The sequence below is a fragment of the Tachypleus tridentatus genome, chromosome 6 (genome assembly GCF_004210375.1).
Source record: "Tachypleus tridentatus isolate NWPU-2018 chromosome 6, ASM421037v1, whole genome shotgun sequence".
NCBI classification, from domain to species: domain Eukaryota; kingdom Metazoa; phylum Arthropoda; class Merostomata; order Xiphosura; family Limulidae; genus Tachypleus; species Tachypleus tridentatus.
This window is the reverse complement of record NC_134830.1, coordinates 14,964,889-14,981,029: the sequence shown is the minus strand read 5'-3', so window position 1 is coordinate 14,981,029 and position 16,141 is coordinate 14,964,889. Positions and strand designations below refer to the sequence as shown.

Genomic DNA, 16,141 nt, shown 5'->3' with positions numbered 1-16,141 from the left:
ACACTCTTCGGCTTATTTTCAAAACATTTACTAATACGTACTGCAGATTTTGTTCCTGATTTTTAGTATCTGTTCTTTCAGAGAAGTGGTTTAAAAATCTGTTTTGATTTGAAGTCTTAAACCGTTAAATCTAAATACGTGAAACACAAAAAAGATACAGTTGGTGAAATCTACTGACGGTGTAACACAGTTTTGAAACTCATTATTACAAATGAGAGCGATAATCTTACTCAGTCCACAAAAAATGTCATTCTTTCGAAACTGTAGGCTACGTGAATGAATATTCTGTCATACCTTTACATCGCTATTTGATGAAGGAAAATGGTTGTAACCATCATTACAGATCAGGGTGAACTTATATTTCTTGTTAAGTATAAAACTACACAATGGGCTATTTGCTCTTTTTGTACCGCTAGAATTTACACCTGATTTTTAGGGATAAACTTACCGCTGAGCCACCGTGTGGGCGCAGGCGAACTTGTTTTAATTGCATATTAATGTGAACTAAGTTTTGCATATGTTTTGATTTCTTTTAATGTCGCAGACATGAAAACATAAATGTAAATTAATGTTACTATGCCACTAGTTAGGTAGCCCCCCGCTAGTACAGCGGTAAGTTTACGGATTTACAACGCTAAAATCAGGGGTTTGATTCCCCTCGGTGGGCTAAGCAGATAGCCCAATGTGGCTTTGTTATAACACACACACACACACAGGAGAGGTAATTGTTGTTAATAAGATATAATTAATGAAATGTCAGTTAAACAGACATTTCTGTTTCAACGTTGCTACTACAACAATATTCAAAAACTTTGGTAGAAAAATGTGTGGTATATTATAAGATAAAAGGTTTTAGTTGAAATGAACATTAATCTAGTGGTGGTACTATCTGTTCCTAACATGTCCTCCGCTAGTACAGAGGTATATCTCCCGATTTACAACGCTAAAATCAGGGGTTCGATTCTCCTCGGCTGGCTCAGCAGATAGTTTAATGTGGCTTTGTTATAAGAAAACAATCCTAATGCGGACAATAATTATTTTGAAAAGTCTCATACAAAATCTATAACTTGAGTTTGTTTTAATTAAATGTTTCATTCTTTTACAAAAAGACAATTAAAAACACATAAAGCATGAATCAATGTTCTGATTTTTTGAGTAATAACAAAAGACCAAAATATCTGTCACGTGACAGATCGTTAGGATCTGTATGTAAACGCGCACACAAAAAACACGACGCTGAAATATGGCAGGCTAGACTTATAAAGATATCCAGCGGAATTATGTCCTGTTTCTTGGCTTTTCTGGATGTATTTTTCCACTTGTTTATCTAAAAGCCCTAGTGGACCCTGGTTTTGTAAGATGACGTCGTGAAACTCTTTTACATCAAATTTCTTCCCTGAAAACAATAAAACTTTAGTGTATTTCGTTAAATAACAAAATGAATTGTAAAATAATATTTTCACTTTTATATTCTGGAATTTTAAAATTTTCATTATATTAAACGTTTATTCCTTGTACTATACCACAATTTCCTTTAGAACTTTGTCAATCCTGTAATATTACCTGGTCGTTGGAATTATTATTGACAGCCAAAGTTCATGACAATGAGTTCTGGAAGACAAACTTCAAAACCCTACAGTACCAAGCTTCGAAACCGTTGCTTTCGTGATAACCTTAAAAACTAATGGACAGGTGACTGACCAACTCCTATGAAGTTCGGAGTGAAAATCGGCTGGGGCTTAGAGAAGTTAGAAAGCAGACGATTTTTGACTACTCTTTAAAAGATTAAAGAATTACAACACTTATTTATTAAAGCGTTATTGGAGGAAGTAGCTGCCTTTATAAGTTTAAGAGATTTGGAAATTAAGAACCCATATCATTACGAACGTCATAACACAAATTACTACAACAAGAGAAACAAGTGCAAGTTTGGAGTAAAGAGGACCTTTTGCCGTGGTCTATAGAAAGATATATAAAAGTTAAGGTGGTGAACGAGGAAAGAAAATCCTTGTAAGAAAGAACGAAGTAACCAGAAGGAAAATAATAATATACTAAAACTAAGAAGCAAGTCCTCGTTCTAGCACTATGTTTTATTGATATAGAAATAAAGATTAATTTGGTACGTTTACTCTGGTATGACTACAATCCTAATAAAATAGATGGGCATGAGAAATGAAGGCGAAGTGCAAATCAGTATACCACGACCTATAACAAATCCCTGATCTGTAACAAAGCTATCCAGAAGTTATTTCAGAGGTGGGATTCACTTTGTAGAAGATCGTTCCATGCCTTCACAAAACCAATAATATACATTTTGTAAGTTTACATTCGTTAAGCTTCACATTTAATAAGAAATTGATAAAGACATATGACAAGGTACAGCCGTCTGTCATTAAACAATTATTGATATAATGTAAGAAAGGAAACATGGAAACGAAACCAACACTTTAAAACATATTGAGTCGGAACGAAACTGAACATATTCAACTAAAAAATTGAGATAAAAGAGTTAGTTTCCTACCAAGTTTAATTTCTGCTTTTTTTCGCAGTTCTCTTATCTTCAGTTCTCCCATTTTATATGCACAAGCCTAAATTCAAGGATAAATGAGATAAACACATGTAGGTATTGTTTAAAGTACCAAAAATTATTCATTAAAATATTTAAATGAGTTTGAATACTAAAAACGGATCTCATTAAAAAGAAGGTAAAATACAAGTTATTTCAAAACTTTAAAAAAATTACAAATTTTCATAGGTCTTTTACCAAATTAAACGTTTAAAATACAGAATGTGTAATGAACTCTTTTTGAACATGTCTATTAATAGATATATCACAAAAATTAGAATTCTAGAATTAACATAATTGAGCTATTCTTGGAATATTTTTTACTACTTATTAAGGCTGCTTAAACCTACCTGGAGAGTCGCGGGTTCGAATCCCCGTCACATCAAAAATATTCGCCCTTTCATCTGTGGGGACGTTATAATGTGACAGTCAGTCCTACTATTCGTTGGTAAAAAGTAGCCCAAGAGTTGGCGGTGAGTGGCGATGACTACTTGCCTTCCCTCTAGTCTTACACTGTTTAATTAGGGATGCAAGCGCAAATAGACCTCGTACAACTTCGCGCGAAATTCGAAACAAACCAGACCAAACTTACCTGTCCAGGCCACGTGATGTATCGATCAATCTCGTTCTCAATGTTTTGTCTAGTTGAGGCGGAGTTTTCTAACATATAGTTAATGGCCTTATCCCGACTCCATCTGTAATTCAAACACGACTAATCATGTTCCACAATTTAAATAATCCACTAAGCATAAAATTCTAGTAGTATGTTTTCCATCTAAACATACCTACACTTCAAACAAATTTTTGAGAACCAAAACAGAGTATATTAATTCTATTTCGAATAAATTATAAATTTCTCTTTTAAAAATAAAAAAAATCCAGAAACACGCTACTAGTGTACTCTTTCACAATAAAGCCATATTAGTAAACATCTAAAATTAAAATGGAAAAAATGTATATTATTAGTAAATTTATAAATAAATGTTTACAAACAAAAACGATGTGTGATTAAAAATTAAACGAGAATTACAAATTTTGAATTTAAGCACCCCATCAATTTTTAAAAGGAACAGAACAATATTCAAAAATTTAAGAATAAAACTAAAAAAACCAAAGATTTCTGATGTTTATAGTTTTTTAAAACTTTCATAGGATAGAACAGTTAATAACTAACCCTAAAGCATGGATTCCCGTGTCAACGACAAGTCTGCAGGCTCGAAATATTTCCTCTGAAAGATGTCCCAGTCTGTTGGGTGAAAAATAATACCAAAACATGATGCATTGGTATATTTCGGATTATTATTCAAGTATTATATTATTGAATGCAATAACTATGCTGCAGTTATGTTTTTTTAATTTTCTCAAAAACATATAATTCTTATGGGTTTTTATTTCGGGGTCTCAAGCGAATATTAACACACAATTGAACTTAAAATCAATTAAAATACAAACGCAACAGACATGCTTACAATCAATAAAGGTCTTAATTTTAAAATTCTTACAATACAAACATAACAACAAAGGTACAAATACACTAATATACAAACACTCTCACATTTTTAAATGAGAATGGAAAATAATTGGATTCAACCATTCATATAAAATATTCATCAGTTGAAAGAATGCCTTAAATACGAAGTACAAAAAGTATGTTTGATTCGAACCCGTGACCCTTAGACGTAAGAGACAAACGCCTTAACCAACCTGTTTATGCTAGGTGTATTTATATACACCTTTTAAATTAAACTTGTACAAAAAAATTAGTCATTGTACAACTTCATACACGCCCATATCTTTGCTCTGTAGTCATGTGAAACGTTCGCTTACAACTCTGCTACAAACATAATTGTGTAACTGAAATGCGATCATCATCTTGAAATTTTTATTTATATATATTAAAACATACATCAATACTTGTTTTTAGGGATAAACTTCTTACCGGAAGTATGGATCTTTAAACAATCCAAGTTCGTTGCCCAAGTGTTCACTGTATAAGGCCCAACCCTAAAGTACAAATATTATATAATTGTAGTTTGTCTTATTTGATACAACATGATTTCGTTCTTTTATAAACTAACACGAATGAGCTTAGATATGGAAAGAAACGTAGCAAAAATTACAAGTATTTCATGAAAGAAAATTATTTGATATAACATGACTGGCTATAAAAATAACATCAAATTGTACTAAAAATTCAGCAGCAATTAATAATAGTGTTTGCGATGTTTAATTATGCACATTAAAAAATTACCCATATTTTTTTCCATGATTCGTCCAATATAAAGAAACTGGGCAAACTTACTTAAATTTTCCAATACAAATGTATGATAAATATAAAAATATAATATCAAGTTCTTGGACAAAACATTCGTTTTGAGAAATGCCATTTATAATCACTTAACATCATTGAAACCCAAACTGTATTGACACTGGGTACTAAAGTTTAGCTATAACACCATACTATTGGTCATATTGTTTTATCCAAGGGTTTAGAAACCTCTTTGTACTCACCGAAATTTTTGTGGTTTCTACCACAAGGCATGCTACTAACTGTTAAACTGTACTTACTGGGAGGTTTGTGGTGTCCTGAGTACCAGATATGCTACAATATCTCAAAACTGTACTCGTGTGGTATTTTGTGGTGTTCCGAGTGCCAGATACCACCAGGATTTTTAGTATGACTTTGTGGTTGGTTTGGTGAGGAAAACATTTTTATGTTTGGGTTATAATGTGCTACTTGGAAGGAGATGCAATGTTTTTCTCAGTCAGTTTATTTGCCAAGAAGTCAAATGTTTTCGTTTTTATTCCCTCATAAAAGACATGCCATTGATGTGTACCATGGAAAATAAATTAACAATGACTTAGCACTTTGGGCTCATAACTGGATAGTTGTGTCATGCTGTTGTGTATTTGAGTAAGGCACTTTATCCTATCTGTTCCAGTTTGCCTTGCTGTATGTTGGGTATCCAGTTGCTAGTTGAGGGGACAGCAAGGCTGGCATCCCTTAAAAATGGTGAGGATCACCATTGTAATGTGCTTGTGTCTTTGGAACCAGAAATCAAAAGGACTGGCCTTATGGGACTTATAAATGACAAGTTTTATCTTTTAATGTCACGTAAAGGGGGTAAGAAATATATGTTATGTCTGCTAATCAGAGTTTATTTACTAGACTTTAATTTTGGTTTTCCTACTTTTACATAAATATTATTTAAATAGATTTTCATTAAACTCTTAGTTCATTGTGAGTATAAAGTCTCAAACGCTATAATCTTTTGCACAATAATTTTAAAACATCGAAAAATTCTCACGAAAAAGATCTACAAAACATTTTTCCTGTCTAGTTAATTACCTATTTAAACATTAAGATAAGGAGTCCTAAAGTATTTCATTTTTATCACTTTGCTGTATGTTGAGATATATTCTTACATTATTTATATGTTAAAAAAGCTAATGATCCTGCTTTATAGAATGTCCACGAGTATAAATAAGTGTTTATTGTCTATTTCTAACCCATATTTTGAACAATAAAACAATTTTCTCTAAGAGAAAGTGCACAAAGTACGAAACTGATAATTCAAGGCTTTGAATCGTTATAAATTTATGTTTTACTGAATTGATTTTTAGTTAGGAGCTGTACAGGTATTTGCTTTCATTAAAATCAATAATAATACGTAAAACATGATTGACTCTTTCATCATCATTAATCTCACTAAAACCTATTCATAAATAATAAGATCAGTAAAGTTTTATGTTCTGGCGTAGTAAACGATCAGTCTTGCCTTAGGGCTGCCATATTATCAGTATGCAACACAGCATAGTCCTCTGATAGGACAGCGGATTTACAACGCTAAAATTTGCGGTTCGATTCCTCTCAGTGGATACAGCAGATGGCTTGATATAGCTTTGCTATAACAAAAGCGCTCTTAACACAGTATAAATACACATAACTGACCAGAAATAGACCCAACAATATTTGGTATATTCTCTTTTTCCTTATTCGAAAGAGTTTGTGTTTACCGGAATTAGGTATATCATGTGTTTTGAAGTATTAGGGGTATTTCGAAAACAACATTCGCTTTGGAAGTGCCTGTTTACGTATGCCGCATACTGCAAAACATATATAATAAACACAACTTATTGATTTAAATCTATTAACCTCAATAAAAGCTGTATAGAAGGGAAAATGCGATGGAACGTCTGATAATTTATTGTACTCCACATTACGTCTGAAGTCAGGTAGAGCTTTTTGTTCCAAAACGTAGGAGACCTGGAAACAAACAGAATAAAGTAAAATAATCAAGAAAAAATTAACTTGTCTAGAATCAAAGAAAATAAAGTATGTCGTCATGGAAATGTTTGAATTGGTTATACGTTTTGTCCAGAGCTACTCGTGTATATCTATCCCTAACTGTAAATAACTGATTAGCTGGGAAGAAAGTTTTTCTACAGCTTTTCAAGAGAAATCAAGTCAAAGAATCTTAACCTATTCTCGTTTGCCAACTTTTCTCTCCTGTATCCCTCCTTGAAACCTTTTCAATAATTCAGTGTCATTTCTGAGGTAAGAAGCCCGAGGCTGAACACAGTACTCCAAGTGTGTCCTAATAAATGACCTATACAATAAGAGTATGACCTCTTAAAACTAACATTCAGTATTTCTATAGGTACTACCTAAACTTCTATCTGCTGTCGCAACAGTAGATTGCTTAGAGGCTGATAAATCATAAAATCAAGATTTTTTGTTTTGTTTTGTAACACTGCTAAGGTTATTTTCATCAAAATTATACTCATATTTAAAATTGTGATATCCCACATACATTACTTTTCATTTATTATTATTAAAAACTATCTGCCATTTTATTCGTTCACCCCACGAAGTAATACAAATCCTTTTGTAAAGCAGCACTGACGTCCTTACAGTCAGTGATGTCTGAAATTTTAATGTCATCAGAAAATATAAATAATCTATTGATCATTTCTTCAATTATATCATTAATGTAAATAAAAAAGCAAAGGTCATAACTGAGATCTGACGTACCCCACAAATGATTTTAATCCATCTGAACGGAAAATAAATATCATCTGTCTTCTTTCTCGTCAGTTTTTATGTAATAAGCCAATGTATACCCTACATCTACAGATATCATTTTTAGTAAACCTTATCTGTGACATATCTTTATACGCTTTCAAAAATCCACATTCAGCAAATCTATATTCGTATTTTCATCTGTGAAAGCAGTAACATAATATTAAAGCACAGTTCAATGTCAAACGGAAATGGTCACAAAGAAAAAATAATTTTGCTTCTAGCTTCAAATTTTATCACAGATGTAATTTATTTTATTCTTTATAAGAAATAGTTATCCATTTAGGATCATTTTTTATTATTCAAAATTGAAGAGCGGTGATATAATTAATTCAGTTAATACTACGAGTAATAAACTTCAAGTAATGTTACAATCACCATATATGATATGACTTCTCTGATGACTTTAACAATACTGGCAGTCAAAATTATATCAATAGAAGGGTGAATCTTACCTGGAGATGATGGCCAGGTTCACCTTCGTGGAGGGAGAGGGTCATCATTTCATATTTCGGCCTTATTTGAGAAGAAACAAATTAATTAAGAATTGGTAAATATTTTATATAAAAGTAATTATAATTTCCTGCTAGTAATGAAGTGCGTGATTATTGCTAGTTAAGAAATTAAATAATACTGTTGTTTTATGAAGTTAAAATTTTAGTGTAGTTTTCATAGCAGAGTATAATAACCTTTGTGATGCATTTACTATGATGCATTTCTTTTAATATCGATGTTTCTTTAAGTTAAATTTATATTTAGAAACTATCGTAACTTCCAGTATGCAACTTCCGCCTGTTCATTAAAACTATAGAGAATTCTCGAACGTAAGATTGAACAGTATATGTGTGACATAAACATTAGTGTATCGTCTATATTGGTGGGCAGGCTGAAATTCCCAGAAACTTTCCTCACATCTGTAAATGTAATCTACACGACGATCCAAGAGATAGTATATATTATTGGTTTGCTATAGTTGATATACTATAAACCTCAGAAGCTATAACTGTGATTAATCCTTATTAACCAGGAACTTCAGATATACTGACAAGGAATATTTATGGATTTCGAACATTACAATCAATTCAACTTCAGCAAATTCACATCGGACATTACAGTTTTACGGAGACATTATATTGCCTCAGCGGTGAAAAACACCCGATGTCTAATTAGAAAAGAGCTCGCTGGTTTCTTGTTAAGTGAATTGAACCTATATCAATTCAGAATTAATTTGCTCATCGTGAACCCTCGATAAGATTTTCAGGTCAGATAAAAGACTCAATATTATTTGTAAGTTTGTGAAACTTTTGTATATGAATCATTATTGATAATAACTGTTATTTTAAATTGTATTATTCTTTGTATATTAAAATATACTTGTATTAAGAAAGAAAACTGTTTATCAGTCCTGTTGGCAAATATCATAGATTTGATACATGTCAACATTTAATTAATTTCTAAATTTAAATTACAATTTTGCTCAGTTTAGACTATTTGAAACTGTAATACGTAACACCTTCTTCATATATTCACTTTACGGGCATAAGAAACGATAATCACTATTTTGAATTGTCTTTGTTTTAATACTAACTGGTACATTAATAAATGAAACGATAAAGGAAATCAAAACACACGTTGTATTCAAAGCTTCAGCGTTTATGAGAAACTTCGCCGGTTTACTACCACCATCAGATGGACGTTGATAAAAGGCCTTAGATCCACCAACACGTTCAGGAGGAATTGGAACAACTCTGTAAAACATAGTTAATAATTTTATAATGACGACAATAACAAGTTGGTAATTTGAAAAACGTTTGTCGTTAATATAAAATACTATTTTATTCGTCTTGATGATGGTCATACAGTTCGGTAAACCTGCAAAACTTCAGTGATGATGATAAAATATCTGTTCAGAATTATCTTAAAAAGATAAAAAATAAATAGTAAAGACAGTTTGAAAATAAAATTAGAATCACAGAAGTAAACTTAATGTGTTTTCATATAATTTCTCATTCATAATAACAGTGATTTTAAACCATCACCCTGATCCTATGACAAATATTACCAGGGGAGACTTACCCTCGCATTTAATTTACTATGAATAAAACTGGATCACAATTGTGTCACTACTGTAGTTATTTCTTAGGAGACAGGTGTATTGGTAAATACGAAATACACAGTTGAATTAAATGATTTAGCATTACATTGTTTGAATGAACTTCGAGAATACGTTCTATTCGTTAAAATAAATATTATTTTATTTTTAGTGTATCTCTTTGATGTAATCTGGTACGTTGTTGTTTTGAACTAAGCACAAAGCTACACAATGGGCTATCTGTGCTCTGCCCAACATGGGTATCGAAACCCGGTTTTTAGCGTTGTTAGTCCGCAGCCATACCGCTGAGGCACTAGGGGGCAGCCTACTACGTATTGGTATTACTATTTTATTATTACCCTCAAGCAATGAATACCAGTCTTTATTAACAAGAACATAACAGCAATACATCTAATAAGCTGGACAATTATTACTGGATTTATCTATAGTTCAGATCTTTGTTAGTAGTTTGCTTTGATCATAAGTTCGTATTGATCAATAACGAATCCAAAAAATCCGGAATATTGTGTTTTAATGCTCGAAGTACAGTATCCAGGATGAAACTAAAACATAACATAAGTTAAGCTTCTAGCACATGAGATTTTGGGTTTTTATTATCAAACGGAACTCATATATTAATGTTAAAAAAGTTATAATTATTCACAAATTAATTAGCTGACAGTACAACCTACGTTACCAGATACCACTGGCTATCAGTATAATTTACAGAAAATGTCTTCAAAGCTGTTTCCAATAACAACCAAAGAAATCTCGATTATTATATTAACAATTAAGCTAAGGATTTAATTCAACTGCCACAATGCATTGATTGTAATATCATTCAGTGAAGCATCTCATACAAAAGTAAGATGTAGCTATAAATCACTGTATTATTCATTGGAAAATTTTACAACTTCACGTAAGCTAATACACATTTCCTGGAGTAGACCTAATCAACGAGCGATTTATGTTTAATGAATAATATATAATATGCACTAATGTAAAGTCTCTGAGAGATGGTTACGACAATATAGCAGCGATAAAATATTTGGGTAAGCTGTTGTTGTATTTGAATTTCGCACAAAGCTACTCGAGGGCTATCTGTGCTAGCCGTCCCTAATTTAGCAGTGCAAGACTAGAGGGAAGGCAGCTAGTCATCACCTCCCACCGCCAACTCTTGGGCTACTCTTTTACCAACGAATAGTGGGATTGATAGTCACATTATAACGCCCCCACGGCTGAAAGTTCGAGCATGTTTGGCGCGACTGGGATGCGAACCCGCGACCCTCAGATTGCGAGTCGCACGCCTTAACACGCTTGGCCATGCCGGACCCTTTTGGATAAGCGAATACGTTTTTTTTTTTTTTTTTGGGGGGGGAGATCGTCAAAACTATATCACATTTTCTAAGTTATAAAACACAGAGGCGCCATTACAACAAGCTATAAATATTATGATTACTAAATCCGCCGGCGCGGCCTGGCCAGGTGGTTAAGACACTCGACTCGTAATCTGAGAGTCGCGGGTTCAAATCCCTGTCACATCAAACATGCTCGCCTTTTCAGCCGTGGGGGCGTAATAAAGTGACGGTCAATCCCACTATTCGTTGATAAAAGAGTAGCCCAAGAGTTGGCGGTGGGTGGTGACGACTAGCTGCCTTCCCTCTCTCTAGTCTTACACTGCTAAATTAGGGACAGCTAGAGCAGAGAGCCCTCCAGAAGCTTTGCACGAAATTCAAAACAAACCAAACTAAATCCGCCCCGCTCTGACACAGTGGTGTGTCTGCGGACTTATACAACTAGAAACCAAATTTCGATATCCGAAGCTAGCAGAGTGCAGGTAGCTTTGCGCTTAGTAACAATTACTAAGTCCAGTATAAGATTAAAATACATACATTAATTTGGTCTTAGGAATGTTCTTGAAAAGTAATGGAAGCTTCGGTCTGATGATGTTGTCAACAGTATTTCTGTAAGCATTAAGAAGATCTTCCTGAAATAGCAGAAAATATCTCAATAGTCATCTCACATGACCTTAAGACTAAATAAAAACGTAAATGAAGGGCTTTGTTAGGGCGAACACGTTTGAGGTGGGCAGTTATAATTATTATCTTCATGACTGGATTAATTGAAATATTCATTTGAGGTATGAAATATACAATTCGGTAAGTTAAAAATAGTTCTTAACAATATATCCGTTATGTTAAATACCAATGAAGAATGTATTATAATATGTCAATCATATTATATCTGTCACTTTCAGTAGCAAGAAAACCTATCGGCCATTCATGTTCGTGATAAAAAACGTGAGCTCCAAAATTGTAATAATCCAATCAAAACTACTTACTTTTGATTCGAAGTAAAAGGTAGGATCAGTTCTTAAACTTTGAAAGAAATCTGACCTTGAAGAATTTTTCCCAAGCACCTTTATTAACTGGAAATGAAAAGTTTAGTTGATAAAATAATAAATGTGGAACAAAATAATGCATAAGCACTAAATTCCATATAAACAGATTAAAACATTTTATTCACTTTATAATTACAATATGAGCTTTTCTGTAAAATGTACTATTGTTTCTCTTCCTTAATAGATCATTTATCTAACAGTAGTTTTGTTGTTTAGCTTGCGTTTCTCGTCATGAGTAAAGAATTTCCAGAAGCAATGGGTCTATACCGTGTCTGAGCGTTTGTTTCTTATTATTACGAAATATGAACTCTAAACCAAAACCAACATGTATATGTATACCAATAAAAATAAAATCAGTTTAACAAAATATTTACGATTACCTCATTTATCTCTCCAGAAATCCGTTCTACTTCTCGAAGTCCAATTTCATGAATTTCTTCAGGACTCTTGTCAGTTGTAGTGTGGAGCCGCAGACACTGTTTATATATTTCCTTTCCATTCGGAAGGCTAGAGACTGCAATAAGGGGACGAGTAGCAGCCATGTACTCCTATAAACATTGTTAATGTATTACTGTGATATTGTAAAACACTTATTTCGTATTCATACAGAAATACTGTCACTATTATTGGGGTATTACATAAGAGTTTTTACATACATATACAGAGATGGGGCCACTATTATCGGAGTATTTTACAAAAGTTATCAAATATTCGTACAAATTTATTTTGTTTTTGAATTTCGCGCAAAACTACAAGAGGGATATCTGTGCTAGCCGTCCCTAATTTAGTAATGTTAGACTAGAGGGAAGGCATCTAGTCATCATCACCCACCGCCAGCTGTTGGACTACTCTTTTCATCGAATAGTGGGATTGACGGTGACGTTATAACGCCCAACGGCTGAAAGGGAGAAAACATGTTTGGTATGACCGGGATTTGGAGTCGAGTACCTTAACCACCTAGCCATGCCGGACCTATATTCGTACAGAACTATAGAAACTATTAGTGTGGTATTATACAGAAGTTATTGTACGTTTACACAGAAACATTGTCACTGTTACTGTTGTATTATACAACAACAGACCCTGACGGTTAGGTGGTGGACGCATGACCTTATAATGTTAAAAATCAGTTTTTCATACTCATTGTAGGCACAACACACATAGCCCATTGTCAAGCTATGAACGTATCAACAAATACATAAACAAATCTAATATATAAACAAACATGTGTGTACGGGAAAAAAAATACACGGTCGTGTTCCTCATACGTTTTCAGATATCTTGATCAGTCAGCCCTAAATTCGACAGAGTGATACAGGATGACGTGAGGATTGTCCTGAGGGTGGTTGAACCTCCATCTAAATTCATATTAATTTAATTAACAAAACAATATCTTTACTTTCAGTATTGGTTCCTTTATGTATCTCTTTTGCACTTTTAAAGTTTATTATGTTAAGGCAAATAATAGAAGGGTAATTTCCGTTGTTACAAACTGGTTTTTGTTTCACTCATCCAAAGGACTTAGTGCAGCAAGTATGTACTACTTTAGAAACTTTGTCAGTGTACTTCCATAGACACCATTAGATTTACGTATTTACGTAAATTACACTAAAGCTTTGTAAATATACTAGTGTGTACTATCAAATTATATTTTCGTGACCGTTTGGATATATTGCTATTGCACTACAATTGCATTGTGCAGTAATAATTACACACTTATCTACGACAATGCACACTTTACAACAACAAAAAAGCGTTACTGCATTGCGAAGTTAAATTTAAAAGATAAAATATTATTTTAAGATTGGTTTGAATTTCGCGCAAAGCTACAAGAGGGCTATTTAGCAGTTTAAGACTAGAGAGAAGGCAGCTAGTCATTATCACTCACCGCCAACTCTTGGGCTACTCTTTTACCAACGACTGGTCGTCACATTATAACGCCCCCACGGCTGAAAGCGCAAGCATGTTTGGTGCGACAGGAGTTCGAACTCTTGACTCTCAGATTACCACTTAGATGCCTTAACTCCCCTGGCCATGTCGGGCAAAAACCCAGAAAGAAACGCTTTGTTACAAATGATTCATCTTCTGAATAACAAAAAAGGAAAATATAAATAAAAGTACTATCGATATTATAATTATTTCTATTAATTATACTCTTCAAAAAAAAAAGAAACGCAAAAGGGATATTTTTGTTATTTTAAAGAGAAATATATGTAATAACGTTACAAGCTCAGTGTATGTAATGTTACACGTGTTAAGGCACTGATTATCAGACCAAAATGACAATAAAAGTTGTGCACTTTGAAAACGGAGGAAAACATCGGATTTTTCGCCAAAATGCATTCGTGTCCAATAAATTTGTTTGAGAGATCTGCATGTTCTGCAAGTGCAACATGTGCAAAATCCCTATTAAAGTGACGGGTTCTCAGTTTCCATAGATCAGTGTTAAGCCACCGACACGCATTACAGTTACGCCAAGACTGACTGAAGCACAACACACCATCGCCATTGGTTGCTTGGAAGCAGGCGAATCTCGATCAGACGTTGCCAGAGCTGTGAATGTTCACCCAAGCACCATCACAAGGCTATGGAATCTTCACCAACAACATGGATCAACTCGTGACCGTCCACGATCTGGCAGACCTCGTGTGACCACGCTCGCACAAGATCGCTACATCCGATTATGTCACCTTCGGGATAGGACCATCACTGCGACGTCTACTGTCTCAACCATACCAGGGATGCGTAGGATTTCCGATCAGACCTTACGCAACCGTCGACGAGATTCTTAGGCCCCATGTGCAACCCATCATGGTGAACATCGACGACGTTTTTCAACATGACAACGCCCGTCCTCACACAGCCCGACTCACCACTGTCTTCTTGAGACACCACAACATCAACGTTCTTCCCTGGCCCTCCAGATCACCAGATTTAAACCCCATCTAACATTTTTGGGACGAGTTGGACCGACGTCTGCGACGGCGACAACCTCAACCGCAGACTTTACTTCAGCTTGCAGCAGCTTTGCAGGCTGAGTGGACAGCCATTCCACAGAATGTGATTCGTCATCTCATCGCTTCCATGGGCAGGAGACGCCAAACAGTTATTTATGCTCACGGGGGGCATACTATTTATTGACGTTGAGTGACGTTAAACTTCAACTAGTGAGCGTGGACTTCGACTTTGCAGACTTTGGATGTTCAGCAGTGAATGTGCAAAGTTTCACACATGTCATACAGAACTACCCGGAATAAACTTGTTAACAATTTGTCTCAAATTTTGCCTTTTGCGTTTCTTTTTTGAAGAGTATATTTCTCGGGTCTCCATGCACCTCACATAGAAATTGAGTGATATCACATATCTTTTGTCAGTTATTTACCCTAAGTATTTTAATAGGTAAAGACTGAATTTACTGAATATATAAACCCTAAAGGTATAATCTGCCTGAAAACATGTCGGTATTTTTAGGTTTAAAATCAGATATGGTGCTGGTTGCTAAGGTATTCTACTAATTAATTATTATACTTAAATTAGCAAGGTCAATAACGTCTCTGTTTCATAATTTCTTGAAGACTTAAGAAAGACGAGTGTAGCACTCAAAACATACGAATATGGGTTCTTATGTCTGACATTGTAAACGGACAAGGGCCATTTTTGGCAAAATAATATTCTACATGTTTGTACAGTGATATTGCTGTAACCTTGACCTTACAAAAGCTAATTACTACTAAGTTGCGTCATACTCCAAATCCATTCAGCTGTTTTCGAGAAATCTTACTTACAAACACAGCGTGCTGATTGGCCCAAGGTGTGGAACATCTTTTTGAGTTCTCGGGCTGCAAGACTTTAGATTTACAGATTGGACACACTAAATATGGAGGGGTGCGTATTATGTCACGGTAAATTCGTTGTTAACGAATAACATAAGAGTTATCGGTGGATGCTGATGACTAGCTGCCTTTCCTTTAGTCTTTCACTGCTAAATTAGGGACGGCT

The 16,141-nt window shown here is 34.1% G+C and overlaps 1 protein-coding gene across 2 annotated transcripts in view; it reads right to left on the bottom strand.

Annotated features, from left to right (window-relative positions):
- Positions 1-1,061: 1,061 nt before the first annotated feature.
- Positions 1,062-16,141, bottom strand: part of LOC143251969 (uncharacterized) — a 170,798-nt gene continuing 155,718 nt past the window's right edge. For both annotated transcript variants that reach the window (XM_076503389.1, XM_076503388.1), the window contains exons 8-18: positions 12,523-12,690; positions 12,083-12,169; positions 11,634-11,728; positions 9,281-9,397; positions 8,105-8,165; positions 6,723-6,833; positions 4,506-4,570; positions 3,741-3,812; positions 3,159-3,261; positions 2,522-2,588; positions 1,062-1,396 (exon numbers count right to left, since the gene is read on the bottom strand). In XM_076503389.1, coding sequence (XP_076359504.1) covers positions 1,197-1,396; positions 2,522-2,588; positions 3,159-3,261; positions 3,741-3,812; positions 4,506-4,570; positions 6,723-6,833; positions 8,105-8,165; positions 9,281-9,397; positions 11,634-11,728; positions 12,083-12,169; positions 12,523-12,690 — 1,146 coding nt within the window. In that variant the 3' untranslated portion in view covers positions 1,062-1,196. The remainder of the gene's footprint in view (positions 1,397-2,521; positions 2,589-3,158; positions 3,262-3,740; positions 3,813-4,505; positions 4,571-6,722; positions 6,834-8,104; positions 8,166-9,280; positions 9,398-11,633; positions 11,729-12,082; positions 12,170-12,522; positions 12,691-16,141) is intronic.